At 33.3% G+C, this 23,298-nt stretch overlaps 1 protein-coding gene across 1 annotated transcript in view; it reads left to right on the forward strand.

Annotated features, from left to right (window-relative positions):
* The window catches only part of LOC106469035 (adenylate cyclase type 1-like), a 179,939-nt gene that overhangs the window by 100,848 nt on the left and 55,793 nt on the right, over nucleotides 1-23,298 (forward strand). Inside the window, exons 4-5 of the mRNA XM_022398095.1 lie at nucleotides 2,164-2,275; nucleotides 18,098-18,225. Coding sequence (XP_022253803.1) covers nucleotides 2,164-2,275; nucleotides 18,098-18,225 — 240 coding nt within the window. The remainder of the gene's footprint in view (nucleotides 1-2,163; nucleotides 2,276-18,097; nucleotides 18,226-23,298) is intronic.

The raw sequence follows: 23,298 nt of genomic DNA on the forward strand, positions 1-23,298 counted from the left end.
ACTGATAGACTAGTCAACTACTTTTGAGTTACTTATGTCGCATATAATAGTAATATTTTAGAATCGAAGCGCGGATTTGTAGCAACGGGACACGAACCATAAACTCTTGAATTCACAGTCCGGTGTACTAACTACTGGGTAACAGCCATCCCACAAGTTTATGTATTTGCCTGTTATATCTGTCATTGTAAAGAACATCTGACCAAAAATTGAATGAATTCATTCATTTGCTACGTAAAATGCATACAGAATCTCAACAGTATTTACTGGGATTGACTGCATTATTGATGACATATTTATTTACATTTTTATCTTATTATTATCTTATTAAGGGCCCTGTGACCAACACAATTATTGACTTATAAACAATTTGGTGCATAAATCGTTTAGAAAAAGTATACTTCAAATATTATAGGGTATATATGGGCTTCCAAGTCATAATTCTTTGGTTAGGATCTCAAATGTGGTGCGTACTCTCATCAGAAATACTTGTCAAACATCTTTAGAAATTTTCATAAATCATATCGAATGTCATCATATAAATGTTTTATTCAAGTTGTATCTGCCTTTGAGATTTTATTTCTTGATGTTGACCTTCTAAAGAAAAATAGCATATACACCACTTGCAGAAAGAAGCAGAGTGTACGAAGTATGAAACTTCTCTGTCTGCAGTGCAATATTTAACACATAAAATGTACATGCAAATGTATACATGAAGTATGGGTGATGTATGCTCAATGAATTTTATAAGTCTATAGAGAATACATATGTTTGACATATATTTGCTCTGGCATCTGTACACTAATCAATAACAATGTAGATATAAATAAGTAGGTGAAACATATTCGTAAACGTCAGTTTTAAATATTCACTCTGGTGTACTATGGAGACTCAGATTATTCTAATTACACTAAGGGTTAGTCAGAGTTATAAAACTGCGAGATCAATCGGTTCGATTGTTGACATTATTAATCTGTCTTGTAGACAGCCATGGTCGAAACCATATATCATATCCGTCTTCCGTATTCTCCCACGGCCTAGCCATAACTTCTCAGTTAACTTAGTTACATCTGTTGACATTGATCTTTGACAAACGAAATAATTTATCTAGCTTTGAGTATATATTTAACAAAGACATTTTTGCGACACCTGAGACATATTTTGACACTAATCTCCCAAAATTTAGAAATCGTGCACCAAATTTTACTGGCAAGTCTATATTTAAACATACGTTTACCATGAGTTTAAAGTCTTCATTTACTCATTGCCTTTAAAATTATAAATCGTTCTTGAGCAATTTCTAGGTTTAAAAGTTGTTCATACAATTTCTAGTGCTTCGATTTGCAAGACGAGCGTGGCCTAATGGTCAGTTCCGACCGTGAATCTGAAGGTTCATGATTCGCATCCCTTGCCGCAAAAACACGCTTCTCACTTTGGGGTCGTGAGTTTACTATAAGAGTGACTTAAATATCCTATTCATTCAAACAAGTGTAGCCTAAGTGTATGGATTACTGCTGGTGACTAGCTGCCTTGCCTCTAATCTATCAGTTCAAAAATTAGAAATGGCCTTACGCAGGCATCCTTCTGGCCAAACAGTAATTCTGAGGGCTCATAACATTAAAAATCAGTTTTTTACACTCGCGGTGTAACTTTGTGCTTAATAACTAACAAACTATCCGCAGATAACTTTTTGTATAGTATTGCGCTAAAATTCTGAAATAAACAAACAAAAAGTTTGTTTCTTTTGAATTTCGCGCAAAGCTACACGAGGGCTATCTGCGCTAGCCATCTCTAATTTAGTAGTGTAAGACTAGAGGGAAGGCAGCTAGTCATCACCACCCACCACCAACTCTTGGGCAACTCTCTTACTAACGAATAGTGGGATTGACCGTGACATTTAACGCCCCCACGGCTGAAAGGGCGAGCATGTTTGGTGTGACGGGGATTCGAACCCGCGACCCTCAGATTGCGAGTCGAGCCGCCTAACCTCCTGGCCATACCGGGCCTGCACAAACAAAACTTCGCCTTCTTATTATATTTTTTATCAATGTTTTACATTTGCATCTCAGATTTTTTATTTTGGCTTGATATATGCTTTCGTATATTTTATTCTTATACACGTTCATTTTTGTAATAACACCTCTGTTTCTTCCGTCTTAATAGTATCCTGTTTGCAGACATTGTGGGATTCACAGTTCTAGCTTCTCAGTGTACAGCCCAAGAATTGGTTCGTCTGCTGAATGAATTGTTTGGAAGATTCGACCAATTAGCTAGTGTAAGTTTCTTGATCAAGTTTCTGTACGAGTTATTTTATATTATATGCTCCTATTTATTAGTATTTATAGGATTCGGAGTAGTTATTTTATCTATACATGTCAATCAGAAAACGGCCAACTATAAATTTATTAGTAAAAAGAAAAATAAATTATACATTTTTCAGTCACAGAAACTGTTGTCAACTGAAGAGTAATATAAACCGATATTAAGCTAACAATAGACATTATGAGTATGAATTTACAAGCTATAAGCATTATGGATTTGAAAGACGTTGCACAAGCATTATTACCCAAAGTGTATTATTTTATTGTATCCATGGCTAAACACGAAATGTATCTTTATAGAATCTGAAATTTCACGTATTGCGTTCTAAGATCCATGTTTTAACTATTTTGATTTCAATAGATGATTTAAACGTTTCTATTTAGATCAATAACAATATCTAGCTTGGAGATATTTAGCTCATATACATGGCGTTGTTGCAGAAATAATATAAAAAAATATTTATACAGCTTACTCTAGTACCTCTGTAGTTTCAAACACCTGTAGTAAAGACCCTTATCTGATTTATCCTAGTATTCTCAAGTCATAATTAATAATGTAGGCTCGTAATGTTGCGATAAAGTTCAGAAGAAACCATTAGGTTTCAAAATTTTAATGATACCACTAATTTTATTCCTTTCCCTTCTGAGGGTTCTCTTGTATTATTAAACTTTGCTGTTGACTGATAATTACAAATCTCTCAGACCTTGATTGGATGCAAGGTGTGTAATCAACTATTTAGTATGTATTTTCATAACAACAAACGGTTTACTTGTTAACTGTGTGTTTTATTCCTTAACATTAATCTGAACGTGAATGATATGAGCACTTACATGACACAATTGGACTATTTGGTATCGCGATTAGACTTCTTTAAATCATTAAAGTTTTGAATCTTTTGAAGGATGAGGGGATGTATTTAATAAAACCAAGACTTGGGCATAAAATTCAATTAAGTGCAAGTGTTTTACATCTCAACTTGCATGAAATAAGTATGTTCTTAAAGGTGTTTTTTTTTACATTTCTAGATTTAATAGTTAGCAAATAACTATCTAGGAAAAAAATACGTTTATGTTAATTTTCAAAAGTATAATCTACTTTTAGAATTATTAAGAAATGTTCATTGAAGTATTATAATAAATAAAGTTGAAGAAGAGAATCAATAGTTTCTATCTATAATATTATGTATATTATTCTTTTTAATCTGAATACATTTATTAGATAACTATTAGACTGGCTGAGGTATATTTTTGGTATAAGATATATACTGCTCTCCCTGCAGTTTACAGTATGACCCATGTCCAGTTTAAGCCCACACTATAGCAATTTTCAAAAACAAAATTTTGTCTTTCCCGATTTCACACGAGATAATAATTTATGGCTGGTCTGAAAGTTGTTTGTTTTCGTGTTGTAGTACCAAGTTTTCATTACCAATTAATGGTCACATGCACAGTAGATCGCGATTAAAAACTACAATCATTGCATTCATTTTTCAACTTTCCATCAACCCATAATCTCTTCTTTACTCAATTCGCATAATTCGGGACGTTGTGGCGTCTTGCACGTCTTCGGCGCGGCCAAGTGATGAGCGTGCAGCACTGTGGTTCTAAGGTTCCCTGGTTCGCGATCCATCACTGCAAAAAGAAACATCATACTCTACCTTTTGGGCCGTGGGTACGTTATAACAGAGAAGATCAAATACCACGATTAGCAAGTTATTAGTATAATGATATTATAACATAATAAGTGATATATTTGCTAATAAACGTACAAGAAATACGCCAAAAATGATGAATAATTTAGCTTCTTAAGCCAATATAAGATATGTTTGCACTTCTAAACTTTATAATCAATGAGCCTCCCCCCCCCCCCCTGTGGAACAGCAGTACGTCTGCGAACGTACAACGCTAGAAACCGGGTTTCGATTCCTTCAAACAAACAAATGTAGGAAAATTTAAACGAAAGCATCCCTAGAGGATATACAGAAAACCATATTTGCTTTAAAATCATTTTCAAAAACAGAGTTTACCTTTCACGATTATTGCATTTTTTTAAATTATTTTTTCACCTAAAACTTCGCTGTTTTTTAATATTTTTACTTTATGGGATGTGTGACCTTAATATCATTTTGCTGTATTTCTGAAAATCAAATTGCTTCTTCAGTCGCGTAAAATTTATAATTCTATCTCTTTAATATTTTATATTGAAGGGAAGAATACTTAATGATGTTTAAATGGCGTGGTTTTTATCCATCAAAATCTTCTCCAAAGATTTGATCCAAGGTAAATTCTAATTATAACTATTCTAAGTTACGAATTTTTTCGTCATACTTAGCATGAGTTGGTTACTAAAACCTATGAATAGTTAATTAGGCAAGTGATTCTCTATAGATCGTTTCATATAGTACATGTTACTCTTCTGCAAATAATGATTAATTTTCTTAGTAAAGCTTTGTAAAGATAAAGACATGAAGATGGCAAAAAGCAATTTGTCGAGCAAGTACACTAGCTTAGGTCTCTCAAGGATTTGAGGAGTAAAACTGATTAAGTCGTTATTTTTTGCTTGAAAGTTGTACCAGTCAACATTTACTCAAACTACAATGAAATACAAATTTGATTCTCTTTCAAACTCACACACAAAATCCACGCTTCTGAAATATTTGCGACACAAAGTTTGGTATATATATTGAAACTATATCAAGTAACAAATTACATTCGCTTACGTAAATCCTTAATTCAACGAACTACTTTTTTTTTACTATTTGACCTAGCTATATGCTACATGTTTTAATAGTTATATGATTATTACAGGGATAGGCGATGAAAGTTCTCTGCTCAGGCTGGAAAGATATGGATTTACTGAGCTATAAAAATACAAGAGATAGAAAACAATGTTTCTGGACGTGGCCAGTGTTTTTTCATTTGTTTGTTTCAGTTCTCTTAACTCGTGTGTCTGAGCTAGTTGTAATAACTTACGGAGAACTTGTGCAGCTGTGTAGATTACGATTTTCATCCGCCTAAGTCACAAACTAATTAAATAATTTTTTCGCGTCTTTTAAAGACGCTAATTTATATCTTCGTGATATTTGTCCTCTAAATTTGTTTTTAGCAAAAGTTTTAACAACCAGCTATTTTGTTCCGCGATTTATCAGCGGTAGCTTTGGAGGCTTATAACGCTAAAAATCGGGGTTTGTTATCCTTGGTGAGCGCGGCGTAAATAGCCCATTTTATATCTTTGTTTTTCAAAAACAAACAACCACAAAACAGTTATCTTATGGAACACATTGTATATCGCTGTTATGTTATGTTTAAAAATCAAACTGAATGAGCCCTGTAGCCAACATAATAATCTCATGTTGTGTTACTGTGTACATAATGGAACACATTAGCACATGTATTGTAATTGCATAATATATATGTATGTAATTAGATTCTGCTAACTATTGTGTCCTCCTAAAAATGTGTATTTTATTTGGACCTTTAACCTTTCATTAACTTTAAAAAATTACGACACAAGTAGCTAATAAGAGAACTGTGATTCCTAAATTGATCATCTCTAGGAGATTATGTGATATTGTGTATCGTCATCAGAACGTGTAGTCATGCGACTGATAATAAGAAACATTAAATGGGAATCATTTAACTACAAACTAAATTACAACATCCATTCCTTCAGTAATTACCCGCAATCACCCTCATTAAAATTATACCAAAAAATAGAAGTCAGAAGCATATTCACACACACACACATACCAGCTTTAAAGTCATCAATTATACATATATTTATTTAGCTTTAACTAAACCATAGCATTATCCGTCGCCCTCCAGTGGCACAACGGTATGTCTTCGGACTTACAACACTAGAAATCGGGTTTCGATGCCCGTGTTAGGCAGAGCACAGATAGCCCACTGTGTAGCTTTGTGCTTAATTACAAACAAACAAACATTATGCGTATATAATATGTACAATATACATCAAATGCATACATCAGTTCAGTTGTTATCCAGTAACTTAGGCCTTCCGATCCTACGTACAATTCAGTTTTCGAGAAAGTCCTTAATTTATTTTACTGTATTTTCAGCTACATCTCTTTTGTAGTATATCATCAATTTAGTCTGTCTTTTGTTTGCAATAAAAAGAAAATATGAACATTTATTCATACCAATATATAAATATCAGATATTGTAGTGGGAGTACGAAATCTAAACTGTTCCATACGTAGTGTTTAACTCAGCATATTAACTCTTGTTTAAGAGCGCAGTTCGATACACAATTTATATCATATGTCTGTACGTATAGGAAATCCAATGTTAACGAATCGGTCAGCTTGCAGTAGACAAACTCCTTTAAACTTTAACATATGTAATTAAATTCTAATGCTGGAAATTTAGGTAAAAACATAATAGTAATATTGTCTATTGTTCCTTGACCTTGTTATTAAGGTTTATTCCTTTAGAATTTTCATTTTCGAAATAAAACAATAAAAAAGGATTAGATACAGACTAAGTTTGTTTGTTTGTTATTAAACTCAAATTTTACAATATCATATATGTGCTCTTTCCACCGCTGGTATCAAAACCCGTTTTTTAGCGTTATAAGTCCTCAGACTTCCACTCAGCAGTCGAAGCTGGGGGCTAAGGACAAAGTGAAAAGTTTGTTTAAGATAATTTAATGTAGTTCGAGTGAGAAAACACTTCGATCAAGGAGTCTTTATATATTAAACTACTTCAACAAAGCTTGATCATATCAGTGTGTAATCCATATTTTATCGAATGCTAGATGGCTAGAAATCTGTCTCAGTATGATAGTTTCATAGACCTATTCCAGTGCACGTTAAGCACAAAGTTGCAGCACATTATTTAATAACTGGATTTAAGCCATCGATTTAAAAGCTGACGTCAAAATATGTAGCTAGTTATATCAAGACAAAAGTTAACGTCATGGTTGAATAGCACATTGAAACAAAGAGCCAGGAATTGACGTCATCTCTTACAGAAAGATGGGGTATTAAATCATGAATACGATGAATACAATGGCGGTATACAGAGACATAATAGCAAGTATAAAAAACAAGCTAGAATGTATAACAAAATAAACACAAGTAACATCGGGAGCTTAAAGTTAATGTTAGCTTATATAACAAAATATAAGATAAAGCAGAAAGTTGACGTCATTGTTTCCATGAAGACAATGACTAAAGTGGAATTAACACATCAACACTTACTACTATAAATATAATATTTAGTTTTAGCAAATTGTGATTAGGTGGCGAATTGTTTTATTTCAAAAACACTATTTAATCATGTTACTTGTTTCACCAATGAGCCGGTTTGATTACACACACAAAATAGCATCCACCACCAATAAGAATATTCATACGCTCTGTCTCAAATATTAAAAGTTAAGATAGGTACAAAAATCGACCAACAATTTATATTTTGTTTACGACTTGTACATATTATTTTGTTTGTTTTCCTTTGTTTTTTTTTAATTTCGCGCAAAGCTACACGGGGGCTATCTGTTCTAGCCGTCCCTAATTTGAGCAGTGTAAGACTAGAGGGAAAGCAGCTAGTCATGACCACCCACCGCCAACTGTTGGGCTACTCTTTTACCAACGAATTTACCACGGCTGAAAGGGCGAGCATGTTTGGTGTGACGGGGATTCGATCCCGCGACGCGAGCGCCCTAACCACCTGGCCATGCCGGGCCTATATTAAATAAGTACAAAGTCTAAACTTATTCATACTTATTCATATGTTTTAGGTATATTGATTTTATTCGTTTCTTGGAACAGTATTCAGCGATGGCAATTAATGAAGGTTGTAGATTTGTAGCAGTTATAGATGGAGTTATGGAACTCTTCCAGATAGCTACATCATCTGCAAATTGTGAAATGAAGCAAACATTTGGGTCATCTAAAGGCATGTCATTTACATATATGATGAAGAATATAGGGCTAAATACCCCTCCTTGAGGTACACCAGCCTCTGGAGTAAAGTACTCAGAGTAGGTGCCCTCGACATTTACCAGACATTTTCTATTTTATAACAACTAACACTCTGGATGAATACATGACAAGTGATATAACAACGACACAAATCTCTATAGCTATAAAACACACTAAAAACAAGGATCCAAGAGCAGACAACATACAAGCGATACTACTCAAAAATGGAACTCAGTTATTACTAGAACACCTCAAGGCACTTTTCAACCTCTCCCTGACATCAGGGTACATCCCCATCTCTCGGAAGCAAGCGAATATTATCATGTTTTTAAAGGAAGGGAAACCAGCATATAAGCCACACAGCTACAGACCAATCAGCCTGACCAGCTGTGTAGAAAATATTTTAGAAAGAATAATTAGTGAAAGACTAAATAATTATCTAGAACACAATTCAAAATTACTGGAAGTACAAAACGGCTTCAGGAACTACTGATCATCTAGTTAGGTCAACTGAAACCGTTATAGGTAGTTTTAAAAAAAATCACGTTTGTTTGCCTTCTCGACTTAGAAAAGGCCTTTGATACAATCTGGCACTCAGGTCTAAGGTTCCGGATGTTAGAGATGGAACTACCGCGAGGAGTTATTCACTGGCTACCTAAAGAGATACACACAAAACAGGAAACCATCCAAGTCCTACCCAACACTAGTTCAAGGTAACAAAACAGCATATACTAACACGCAAAAAAAACGAATTATTTAAAGAACACCTACAAAAGATTTTTAAAACACAAAATGACTCAGACATGAATGATCACTATCGTAATCAAGTAGATAACAAAATCAAGATATTTTTATACCAATCTTTCCGGCTTCATTCCCAACACAAACAACCAAAGAAGCAAAATCTTCTACAACTTTAGAGAATAGGTGGGAGTTTCGCAATACATATTTAAAAGTATAAGTTTGTACATTGCTAAATATGAATTAATTTAAACAAACATCGATATTCAAATAAATATATGATAATAAATCCGTCACAAATACACACATGGAAACCGCATAAGAACATAATAGACATGATTAAAGAAAGACGCAGATTACGCAAAATACATATCAACACGAGAGATATAACACTGAAACCACAAATAAATGGTCTTCGTAATAAAATCAGAAATGAAGTTAAACTAGTAAAACAAGAAAACTGGGACCCTAATTGCAATACACTAAACACAACACAAAATCCACTAAAATTCTGAAATCGATTAATAAAATTATAGCTTCCGAGGTTTATAGTATACCAACTATAGCAAACCAATAACAGATACTGTTTTTGGCGCGTTGCATTGGTTACATTTATAGGTGTGTGGAGAGTTTCTCGAAATTTCAGTTTTACGTAACAATACTGACGCTAACACTAGCGTTTACGCACACACATATATTGTTGATTCTTACACTCGCAATATAAAGTCTTCTTTCTAGTCTGGAACTTCCTTTATATCTTATCGAGGGTTCACGATGAACGATTTAATTTCGAGCTGACGTAGGTATAATTCACTTAACAGGGAGCTATCCCTGTAGTTGTCGCTGATCACACGCCAATTACAGGTCGAATTTCCACCAATGACGTTAGGTAATGTTTTCGTGAAAGTAATAATGTCCGATGTGAATCCACTGAAGTTAAATGGTTTATAATGTTCGAAATTTATAAATATTCTTGGTCAAATATGAGAAGTTTTCCCTTGTAATTTGTAAAACCTTTGTATATAAATCATTATTTGTAAGAACTATTTGTAATAACTGTTATTATAAATTGTATTATTGTTTGTGTATTAAAATATGTTTGTATTGAAAAAAGAAAACTGTGTGTATCAATCTTATTGGTAAATATCATAAATTGGAGATATATCGGCATTTATTTAACTACTGTATATAAATTATAATTTAGCTCGTTTTAAGACCATTCGAAATTGTAATACGTAACAGTATTGCTGTGTTAACAAGGTAATTTTTCCTGTTTTAAACAAAGCCTCCTTTCTCTCCTTTTTTTCTCATTTGCTTTATTCATATATTTTATCAGTTTAACATATTGGAATCGCAACATAGAATTTCTGCGTTCTATCAAATAGGGCTATTCAAACAGAAGAACAAATTTTGTTTAAGCTATGTAGAATAAGCTTCTCAAGTCATTTTGCTATTAATAGATATCACTGCGTTAGATTAGAAAAATAAATGGCTTAATTACTGTTCAATACAGCTTTATAGGCAAGTATTTGTTTGTTTGTTTGAAGTTAAGCACAAAACAACACAGTGGGCTATCTGTGCTCTGCCCGACACATGTATCAAAAGCCGAATTCTAGCGTTGTACGTCAGCAGACATACCGCTGTACCACTAGGGAGGAGGGGTTAAAAGGCAAGTATACTTAAAACAAAGAACCGCCGAATATTGCTACATAATATAACAGCAGGACACACCGTGAAGTTATTTCGTTTTAATACCTTGTAAAAAAGTACAATACATATTCTTTTCAACTGTCTCTTCCTCCACCAAACCAAGAGAAAGAGAAGAAAACCACTGGAGACTAGAGAAAATAAAAGGTTGTTTTAAGTAATATAGAATCGTTTGAAATACATGTACACAACTGCTCTACTCTATAGTTCTACAAATGAACATAGCTTCATTTTATTTCAGTATCAATGCTGAAAATATAAATATACAATGTGCATTTTAATTTTTGCATTTCAGAAAAGATTATTGAAAAGACTATCATCTTTCTTCGTGATAATTTTGCTTTCTATATATTTTATATGCAACATCGCTTCTCCTTACTTCTATATTCGTACACGAAAGGGCCCGGCATGGCCAGATGGTTAGGGCACTCGACTCGCAATCTGTGGATCGTGGGTTCGAATCCCCGTCACACCAAACATGCTCGCCCTTTCAGACATGGGGGCGTTATAATGTTACGGTCAATCCCACTATTCGTTGATAAAAGAGTAGCCCAAGAGTTGGCGGTTGGTGGTGATGACTAGCTGCCTTTTCTCTAGTCTTACACTGCTAAATTAGGGACAGCTAGCGCAGATATCGCAGATATATATCAAAGATGCAATTTCCCTTTAAATAGTAATTTTGAGTTTATTCTCCCATTTTCATGGTTGTATCTTAATGATAATCTGTAAAGGATGAGATTTACTTGCTGAAGTATCAATGGTATACGAATGCAGTACTCAATAAAACTCGCGAATTAAAGAAGTTGAATATTAAATATAAATTATGTTGATATTATAGTTAAGGTTTGGCATTTTTTTAAAATTTAAACATCTACGTATGTCACCAAGACAACTTTATAAAGACTACACTATTATAGTAACTGGCTGAAATAAATAAGTCCCTGTCTGAGAAGAATCCAAATTATATTAAAGAAGGTAATACTAACCATCAACTATTCGTCTCCACTAGCCAGTGACAGTAAAGGTTGAAGTAAACTCATAAAATGGGCCATTTAATTCGCAGTGCGATCGTAGTCATTATCATAATTATCTGATATTGATCCAAGAAAAACAGATTCTTTGAAGTTTACACACAAAAGTCCATAGTGCCAGGAAACAATACATACACTCGTGTAAAGACATGCAAAATAAAATATATCTGGTTATATATATCAAATACCATGATAGTGGTTCATAATAGGGATAGCACAGGAATTTGCTCAAAACTCTAATAGAACATTCGGGCAAAAATCACCTTAAAAAGCAGGCTTATTCTTCAGAAAATACTCAAAACCTTTCTTTTCAATAGTTAAGACCACCATTATTGATAAATTTGCCCAATTGTTCATATTATTATTGTTTCACAAGTATTTTGCACCAAAACTTAAACAGATATACTATATGAAGCGCTGCAAGTATACATGACGTACTTAAAAGTTGATTCACGTGGTTCTAAATACATAATAGATGCGATGTTGTTCTGAGTACTTTTGTACTCGTCACGTGTTAAACGCGTTTTTACACGAAACCTCAGGCACAAAGCCACCTGTCTCAATAAATAATTACTTTAAAAGACACGAAACTTTATTTAAAGCGATGCTTTAGACGTATTTGTTATATTTTAAAAGGCTGCTTTTTTACTGGTTAACTATTATATGCGCTTATTGGGGATTGTGTCTTACTCTAGGCATATATTTGCCTATTGCTGTGCACTTAAAACCAAAATACAAGATAATTAAAATCTGGGAATATAAAATCTACAAATAGGGAGCGCAAAAAAAATAAGCAAACAAGGCTGGAGATCTGCTGCTGACAGTTTGCTCAAGCTACAGATCCCTATTATGACTCCACTATAAACTTATTGCAAGTGATATCTACTGTAGTGTGGAATCACAAAAGAATTTTATAAAAATTGAGAGTTTTAAACTTAATTCGACCTCCTCAATTTTGCAAAATTTTCTAAGTCCTTCATTTTCTGCCATCATAAAATTTCCTAGCGTGCACATTAGTTGGAAACTACAACTCGTGCATTTTCTCGCACGTTAATTGGAAACTGCCACATGAAAGGTTCTGGATTTTACTGTTGCGTATCGTTACTCGAGTTTGCTGTCTCTACGTGGATTTCCGCGACTAGATTTCAGCAAATATTTAACAATGGAAGATTACCATAGTGGGTTTTCCAACCCTCACGCCGTGGTGATCCTTTTTACTGTTTCTTATACTTAGCTGAAATCGTGAGTGCGTATTCAGTATTTATTACCACTGCATATATCACTATTTTATATAGCTATTGTTATTTTGAAATAGTTGGTGTTAAGGTAGCGGTTGTAAATGTTGTCAATATTTGGTGACTTATGCTGTTTCGCTGTTATCTATTTTGCATAAATTATTTGTGTCGCCTAATTATTGCAAACACTTTGTACAACAGGCAAGGTAAGCATGTTACTTACGTCTGTTTATAATGCATTAATAGGTGTTGTATTATCTTATAGAAAATATTATTCCATTCTGATGAGATTGCTATGTTGCTGCTCGTCGTTTGTTACATTACACTGTGACATTGATGAAAGCCGGTCATTAAATCTGTGATGATACAGTCTTTGTCTTCAAGATAGTTGTTTGAGAATAATTTTACACTTTGTTTGCTGTAGTTGCATACCAGTACATGTGTTTATTCTTTGTTGTACATTTTTTATTTATTTTGAATAACTTTAGTGTGGTGGTTGGATAGAAAGAAGCCAATGCAGCAGTAAACTGTTGAAAAATATGCAACATTCAACTGAATGCATATGGACATAAAACTTAAAAAATAAGATTAGCATAAATTGATAATTTAAAATGAAGGAATAGGAATCGTCAAAATAATCTAGAAACAAGTTGAATCAAAATGCAATGATTATATTTTCAAGCCTACAACTATGGACTCTTAAAAAAAGTAAACAAACAAGTCTGGAAATAATGTCTACATTATTTCTTTAAGCTACAAGTCTCGATTTTGACTCTACTTTAGACATGGAGTCAAAATAGGGATTTGTAGCTCGTGAAAATGATGTAGACGCTATTCCCAGCCTTGTTTGTTTATTTTTTTAGATTACCTAGTTGTAGGCTTGAAAATACAATACTTGGAGTTTGATTCAACTTGCTTCTATACTTTTTTTGATAATTCCATTTCCCCCTTTTTTAAACTATCAATTTTTACTAATCTTGTATAGATATATCGTTTCCACTTCAAATTAAACATAGACGAATATGGTGAAAACTAAATTCGAACTACACTCAGAAAACTGAACCATGAACATAATGATAATATGCAAAATACCTATTTAAAAAAGGAGCATCGGTTGTGATAGAACACTGGGCACTGAACGAAAACTATAATGGCAGTACACAGAGTTTTTAGTTTGTGACAGATATGGCAGAAATCTAGTTATTGAATCATAAATATAATATCCGTATATACAAAGGTATAAGCATGCATAAAGAGCAATCTTAACGTATAGAAAAGTATAACCAAATAGTAGGAACAAGTTATATAAGGACAAGTTAGGAGTTACAGATCAAAATCTTATATCGATAGTTACATCATTTTCAGAAAATAAGAGATAGCATGGCAAATGTAGTAGCATACAACATAGAAAACATCATTGTTTTACTTTAATATGAAGTATAGTGACGAGTTAAAATCAGTATGTCAAATAAGTTTAGAAATAAAGTTAAAAGTTAATGACAAAATTCACAGTAACTTGAAGCAGTACAACAAAATGAGATACTCGATAAATTTGCATGAAAATGTTCTTATTCTATACATGTAAAGTAGTGTTGTTCGTTTGTCCCTAGTGTCGCAAGTTGTTGTTTCGAATAGCTACATCAATTTCGATGATATTTGGTAGAGGATTGTTTGCTTGTTTGTAATTAAACACAAAATTGTACAATGGGCTATCTGTGGTCTGCTCACCACGGGTATCGAAACCCAGATTCTAGCGTTGTAAGTCCACAGACATACCACTGTGCCACTAGGGAGGGGGGCTTGGTAGAGAAACTCAAGTGGATCCCTTAAAGATTTACTTTGAATCGATAAGCAGTCGGACGAATGTTTCAAGTTTGGCAGCCAGTTTTTAACCGCCTTAATGCTGTGAATGACAGTTCAGTTAACCATTGAAATCGGTATAAAACACGTGACATGGACGGCGAATGAAAGGCCTCACATATCACAGATACCTTCGTACCATGCCAACAGTTCGTGTGGTCCGACTTAAAATAGTGGAAGAGAATGGCTCACTCCCCGAATTATTGCGTTTCGTTTTAAGCCCGGCATTGCTGGGTACCTTTTCTAATTTAAGATATAATATAAATGTATGTTAGGAAATAATTTTCGCCAATTGTCAATTGGGCTTAACATTCTTCTACAGTAGGTGTGTGTGACTTGTTGGCGGTAAATTAAAAAAAATAAACGAACAGCAATCACTTCACTTGTTTTCAAAATTATATATATATTCGAAACTAGTTCATCGTATGTACAAGAAATTCTTTACACTGTAGATGATCATAGGGATATCATAAACACTATATAGTTCTCTTCTTCTTGTCCAAAGTCCACTTAAGCCTTTTCAAGCCGAACAATTTTTCACACCAAACTATCCGAGCGTAGTTCACTTACGTTTCGTCGAGTTACTATGGTTGTATCTTATACTTCTAAAATTGTCTGCTCCTTTTTCTCTCTGTGTATTTCCGAGAATTGTCTGCCTATTTATAAAAGTCCACTGAGGCTAGTTCAATTACTTTACAACTCTCTTTGACGAAATAAACTACTCTTCTTATCTTCTTCAACACCGTTAGTCTCACTCTAATATATATCAACCATTAGGCCTATATTAATCGTTAGGCCTTTCACTCCTACGACGATTAACTTTGCGTTTAACTTTTCTTTGGCCGAACTCCTTCTCGTAACTTTACTTTGTTTCTCGTCTGCTCTGTCTTTGTCTGTTGGCTCATCTCACACTATTTATATGTTTATTACTTAATCGTCTCCTCACTATATCCTCGACATCAATAAATTTCACGTGACGTTTTATAATCTCGACATCAATAAGTTATAAACACAAGGTACGACTCTTACCGAATTACATGACTAAACCTGTCATAACATTTACTTTAAAATAATTGCTTCTAACTCTCTTGTTATGAACAAGTTAACAACCATAAAATATTCACTCACAAAATAAATAAATTAACAATATCTACACTGAACAGTCTTTTGTATCATGACAAAGTAGTATTTTATCTTTTTTGTGTCTTTATAGTAAAAAGGTGCTTTATTCCAAGTTTCAAAACATATTTTTTTCTTTTAGAAATTTTCAGGTTCAACAAGAATATTGAACCATTTTGCATTTGTTACTACAGTTTTATTGCTTTTTCTAGTTTGCCGACATTGTATTTCATATGCAGAATGTATTAGTGCTCTACACGTAATTTGTCACGAAGAATATTTCTGAAACGCCTCCAAAAAACGTTCATGCTAACCTGATGCAAACACTCGAAAGCCTTTCAATCGATGAAAAAAGAAAACAAGTGGTTGCTTTTTCTTCTGAAAACAGTTTACTACACTAAACTCCTAGTAAAACTAGTCGTCTTTAACGTTTTTACAGCTTTATTTCATTCCACCCAGTTTGATCACTTTAATAACGAATTAGTGAGCAAATTAAAAACCACGGATCTCACGAAACTGTGCTAATAGAACAATACACTCTATATTATTTTTCTAGAAAATAAACCAAGAAATACTTGAATATTTTAGATTTTCTTATTCCGTTGTGAATCAAGATTGGTTTGTCACACCTCTTTTGAAATCCCACTAAATAATTTTGGCCTTTTGAAGTATTTGGTGGCGTAAAAAATAATTAACAAAATTCCATAATTCTATAGTATCTCGTTTTAATGATTTATTATTATACATTTTCAATGACTATGAAAACTACTTGAATTCGAACGATATTGGGGGGGGGGGGGGGAGTTGACGGTCAAGATAATATTTGGACATGTAAAACTGGTATAAAACTACATTTTAATGATTGCGTTCAAATATATACTCATGTGTGATTTTATAAAAGTCTCGTGCATCTCAGGAAAAGTATTTTGAGAGGGGGTGGATTAATAACTAATAAAAGAAAACATAGATTGTTTGTTTGTAATTTCGCGCAAAGCTACAGAGGGCTATCCGCGCTGGCCGTCCCTAATTTAACAGTGAAAGACTAGAAGAAAGGCAGCTAGTCATCACCACCCACTGTCAACTCTTGGGATAGTCTTTTACCAACGAATAGTGGAAATGACCGTCACGTCATAACGCCCCCACGGCTGAAAGGGCGAGGATATTTAGTGGGACAAAGATTCGAACCCGCGACCCTCAGATTACGAGACGAGCTCCCTAGCAAAAACTCTTAAAGAAAACGTAAGTCGAAGCAACAGGAAAAATAAATAAATAAAATGAATCGGGTTATGATAGTTTAGCTATATTCTCCTAACAATGAACAATCATTATCCATTCTGAAGACTTAGACTAATGTAAGAGATTTAAACAAAGCGTCTTAATATAATTATTAAAAACCTACAATGAAAAAGTTAGGTACAATGATGTCATTCTGTTAGTTCTTTATTGTTTTTGTTGTTGTTTTTGAAAAGCACAAAGTCATAATGGGCTATCTGTGCTGTGCCCACTGAGTATCGAAACCCTATCTTTAGTGGATTTTTATTATTTTTTTCTCACACTTTAGTTACGTTAAAAATTAATGTAGAGTTACAATATGCTTAAAAAGTCGTCAATTTTCCTTAAGTTTGATTTTTATTTCGCCCATCTTTCGAATTCTCTAATGCATTTTCTTCCACTACAGCAATGTACAACATTATAAAGTATATATTATATATTAAAAACCAATATGTTTTCATTATTTTACTCCTTTCAAAAATTAATTGCTTGGAAGGAATAAACTGTTACAAACAGTTTTGTAACAATAACTGATACGGAGACGGCACCAAACAGTTTTGTAACAATAAACGATTAGGAGATGGCACCAAACAGTTTTGTAACAATAACCGATATGGAGATGGCACCAAACAGTTTTGTAACAATAAACGATATGGAGACGGCACCAAACAGTTTTGTAACAATAACCGATATGGAGATGGCACCAAACAGATTTGTAACAATAACCGATATGGAGACGGCACCAAACAGTTTTGTAACAATAACCGATATGGAGACGGCACCAAACAGTTTTGTAACAATAAACGATGCCTAAAAATTATCAGGTATACAATAGAAAAACTCACCTTTTTTTCTTTTGTTTACAGGACAATCACTGCCTAAGGATCAAACTTCTTGGAGATTGTTACTACTGTGTTAGTGGACTCCCCGAACCACGATCAGACCATGCTCAGTGTTGTGTGGAAATGGGATTAGATATGATCGAGGCCATTGCGTATGTTGTTCCTTCTGGTGTTCTCATTGCTACATACGTGTAATGTTTTTTAAGGAGTATAATGGTTAAATCGCTTCAGCTGAAATATAGTAGGTTATTAAGAAATAAAGGGTCTTTACATAAAGTCACTAAAATAGTTTAAATTTTTCTTACTATGGAATATTAATAAGAAAACGCGACAAAACGGTTTTACTGATACATTGTTAGACTGTTAATAAAACAAAGTGAGTTGAAATGATACGAAAGTAAAAACGGTTTATTTATAGATTTTTCCTCAATATCCTGTTTTTACACTTACATATAATTAATTGATATGATATATTATTTAAAAAAATAATATAATCTTCAGTATAAAACAAGATACTATTCAATATTAGTTGAGTATAAGCAAAAAATATTTATAGTATTTTTTTTATTTCTTAACAGTGTTTTAAAGAATCTTCTCTTCTTCAGCTCTTAATGATTTTCAATTTAATTTTTATCGAAACATTTTTATCTTTATCATCTGAATTTCTACAATACACAATAAAATAAAACATAGCATGAAACACCCATCTGATATAAATTTTAGGAATATATCAGCGGGAAAAAGATTCAAAATAATTTATTTCAGACAATTATTTTATTTGCACACAATAAAATAAAACATAGCATGAAACATCAATCTGATATAAATTTTAGGAATATTTCAGTGGGAAAAAGATTCAAAATAATGTTATTTCAGACAGTTATTATATTTGCACACAATAAATAAAACATAGCATGAAACACCCATCTGATATAAATTTTAGCAAAGTTATATAATGAAGCATTTTATATTACTCAAACCAAATGTTCTTATTGTTACAATGGACTTTTTTCAAAATAAGATTATCAATGTTAAATAAAATTCGTCTTTATAAGATGTTTTTGTATTTTACGTGTCTGTCGGGATGAATATTCCCAGATGTCGTAGTTAATAAAAGGATCAAATGATTTGGATCACTTTTTCTGTTCGCATCTAGTCTCGCTCGATATAGTGTCTACTTTTTAGTGAGAAGTAAAACTCTAAAATAAAACTATAGTGCTTTGCAAAATTATTCACCCCTTTCAATAATGTCACATTTTGATGAAATACAAATTCAAAACTCTAATGAGCAAACTTAACACTGTTAAGTAAAGTGTAAAGGAGATTGAATGCAAAGAAAATATATAAATTGAAAGTTGCTGATTACTTAAGTATTCAGCTCCTCAACTCAGTACTTGGTGGAAGCAGCTTTGGCAGCAATTATTGCTGTGAGTCTTTCTGAATATGTCTCTACCAGCTTTGCACAATGGGATGGTGTAATTTTTGCCCATTCGTTCTGCCAAAATTACTCCCATTCTGACAAGTTCGTTGGGGTTCGTTGATGGACTGCAATCTTAAAGTCTCGCCATAAATTTTCTGTTGGATTCAAGTCAGGAATTTATCTGGGTCACTCCGGAACATTCACTTTCTTCTTTTGAAACCAATCCAGTGTGGCTTTGGTCTTGTTCTTCGGGTCATTGTCCTGCTGAAATATGAATTTTCGACACAGATTTAGATTCTTGGCTGACTCGAGCAGTTTTTCCTCCAGGATTCACCATCCACCCTCCCCTCAATTCTGACAAGCTTCCCAGTCCCTTCTGATGAGAAGTATCCTCATAACATGATGCTGCCATTATCATGCTTCACAGTTGATATGGTGTTGACTAGATGATGTGCTGTGTTGAGCTTGCGCCAGACATAATCGTTTAAATTAGGCCAAAAAGCTCAATTTTTGTCTCGTCTGATTACACAACCTTCTGCCATATGTCTGCAGTATAATTTACATGCTTTGTCGCAAACTTCATACGAGATTTAAGATTATTCTCTTTTCAGTAACGGCTTTTTTCTTGCCACTCACCCATACAGACCAGCTTTGTGTAGCGATCGGGATATTGTCGATGTATGAACACTAACTCTTATTTCAGACATGGAACTTTGCAAATCTTTCAAAGTTACTGTTGGCTTCACAGTGGAATCCTTAACGAGTTTCCTGCTTTCCCGACTGCTTAGTAAGGGCTGCCTGATCTGGGTAGCGACTGAGCGGTATGAAGTACATTCCCCTTCTTAATGGTGCACTTCACCGTACTCAAAAATAATCAGCGACTCTGAAGTCAAGTTAAACCGCTTTGATTACACACAAACAGAGACCATTACACTAATTTTGTAACTTTTGCACCTGAACTAATTTAAGGTTGCCGTAGCAAAGGGATTGAATACTTATGCAATTGAGAATATTCTAATTTTCTTTGGAAATCTATCTTACTTACATAATATCAGCGTTTATTTTTTGTTTGTTTTTTTTAGATTCCTTAATTTATAGTACGTTGTGTAGATTCTAAATATAAAGTCCAATTTGAAAGTTTCATGATTGCAAGCTGAGATGGCAACAAAATATGGAACTTTGCAGGGAAGTAATAATTTTACAAGGCACTGTACATGCATTATCGTTGAGAAGAAAATGCTTTTCTTAAATCGTTCACAGTTTGGTTGCTGTGGTGATCTTGAATGCTTATAATGCTAGAAATCTTACTGTCGATTCTGCAGTAAGGAGAACGCATACTGCCCAGAGCAGCTTTGTGCTCAACAGCAAACAAACTTGGATCGTTAGATTTTTATTAAGAAATATGTTTATGCTATATCTTCTTAAGAACATTGAGGCTGAGCTTGGAAAGTACATGGGAGTAGTCGTATTGGATGGCTAGGTTATTCGACAAGCAGAAGCGAACTTCATGTAGAATAATTAATCCAAGTTGATAGCACTTAGTTTTCTTTAAAATGTCACGGTTAAGAATTATTACAAGCTTTGTTGAGATTTAAATATTCGACTGATGCAACAAGAAGGACAATCTGCAAAAGGTCGACTGCCTTAGGGTAAAAAAAAAGCAATAATTGTAGATCGTGAAGAGATGCTAGTGTCTAAACGCTGCGTACTGTCGAACTCTTCAGATACTCATTTCATACTTCGTTAACCAGCCAAAAAATAATTAACGAAGCTCACTTGGCAATATTTAGTACCAATGAATATCAAGATATTCGAGTCTATGTGCTGAATTGCTAAAGAGCAAATTTTGTTTTGCACACAATATCAAAGTACTTTCAAGCGATATATAACTAAAAGATCGCAAGTTTATGTTTTCTCCTATTCACTTTGTATTCCATCTAATTTGGCTTACTTTACAAAGTTTCTAATTCGTCATAAGCTGACGTCAATTTTGATGAGTAATTTTCATTTATTGTATAAAATAATGTATTGCATTTTTTTCTGTATCGTACTAGTTCTAGAAGTTATTCGTTACCACAAACATTTGGTAGCTACAGTAAACCAATCTAGAACAACAAGGTGAGTGCACACTTCACCCAAGCAGCTTGCAGATTTTCTCAATTATTGGGTTCAAACCATGTAAAATATTTTACTGGCCATTTCATCAAACTTATGCTGCAAAGCCAGTGTGTAAGTAAGTTAACTTTGTAAATGTAGTCATCACCTTAAAACTATATCTACAAGCTTCTGCTAATATGTTTGTTAAATACATTACTAGATGCATTCCATGTTTAACTGGTCAGACGACAGAGTTATTGCTTTCAGGAAAGCAACAATGACAGTAATTGAACAGGGAGACTTTAATTGATGAGATGTTATAGTGAATTATCAGTAGTTTCCAAGGGAATCATATACATTGCTTTGTCTCTCCTGTTTTCGTTAGACTTAAATTACCATTCGTTTTGTCAATAGAAAGCTAAAATTATGCGAGTTTAAAGTTTGTAGTGCAAACTGGAAAGTTCTATTCATTGGTGAAAAGAAAAATAAACACGACCTATTACTCCAGAAAACAAAACTGGTTTTAGTTAAGCGAACTTTTCGTCATTACGGCTTCATCGGAACAACAAGACATTTGCTAACTGATTTAGGTTTATACAAACTATTTTAAAATAATTCGAATCTATTCAGTAATGTGGACTTTGCCCGAGAATATATAAACAGCTTGAAAGCGCATTCAAACGGATAAAATTATACTTATTAAATCACACATAAAATATGTAATTACACTAATTAAATACAAACAGTGAAACATCAAAAATTAACAATTCCAGGGTGAATTTTTTTAACTGTTGCTTATTTTTGAAATTATTATGACTTCTTTACATTTCCTATTTAAAACTCTGTGGCAATGGGTAAGAATGTTTGCTGTTATGAGACAATCAATATCAGTCACAAAATGTTAAGCCATTAAGCCACAGCACTGGCTGTACTGTCTAATGTATGCATCGTCTCGAAGTTGCTCGCTAATTCTATCCCTAATAGTTCCGTCTGTTTCACCGACGTACGCAGAATCCTAAAGTTCGCATGTCAAACTGTATACTACATTCTTGTGGTTAGAGCGTCCTCTTAAAACATAAACATTTGTCTGCGAGTTTATTGCATATTCTAGGGTTTAAAAGCTGATCTTACTAGCATATTGTTTCAAAGTTATGCCTGGTTTCTACTAGTTGTAATTCTGATGTCAAGACCTGATTGTATGCATGTCTGTCTAATACAATCTGAAGTCTTAGGACTAATATAGGGCATAGAATGTTGTTTCTCTCAATTGAATAATTTTATTAGGCATTAATATTTCAATAACATGTATTACTATGGCCACATGAACTTAACAAAATATTTCAAAGATCATATACTGATTCAAGAAATTGCTTAGATTACGGTTTATGTTAGATGTTTATGAAAAACTTAATTGACCGAACTTAATTGTCAATATGTTGAATCAACCATCAAACTCTGTTACTTTATGATAGAAAGCTGGATTAACATATATTGTCGTTACATTTCTAGTAAAATCTAGTTAAAGGAATATAATTGTTTTGGATATATATATATATATATTCTTACAATTTAGTTGAAAACCAGTCAATGTTTTTCTGAGTTAATTGACTTGATCTCATTAACTTAACAATAAAGGTTGTGAGTTAATTGGTTTAAGTTAATCCATCTGTATTTATATATATATATATATATATATATATATATCTTA

Source organism: Limulus polyphemus, unplaced genomic scaffold (assembly GCF_000517525.1).
Source record: "Limulus polyphemus unplaced genomic scaffold, Limulus_polyphemus-2.1.2 Scaffold3, whole genome shotgun sequence".
NCBI lineage: Eukaryota > Metazoa > Arthropoda > Merostomata > Xiphosura > Limulidae > Limulus > Limulus polyphemus.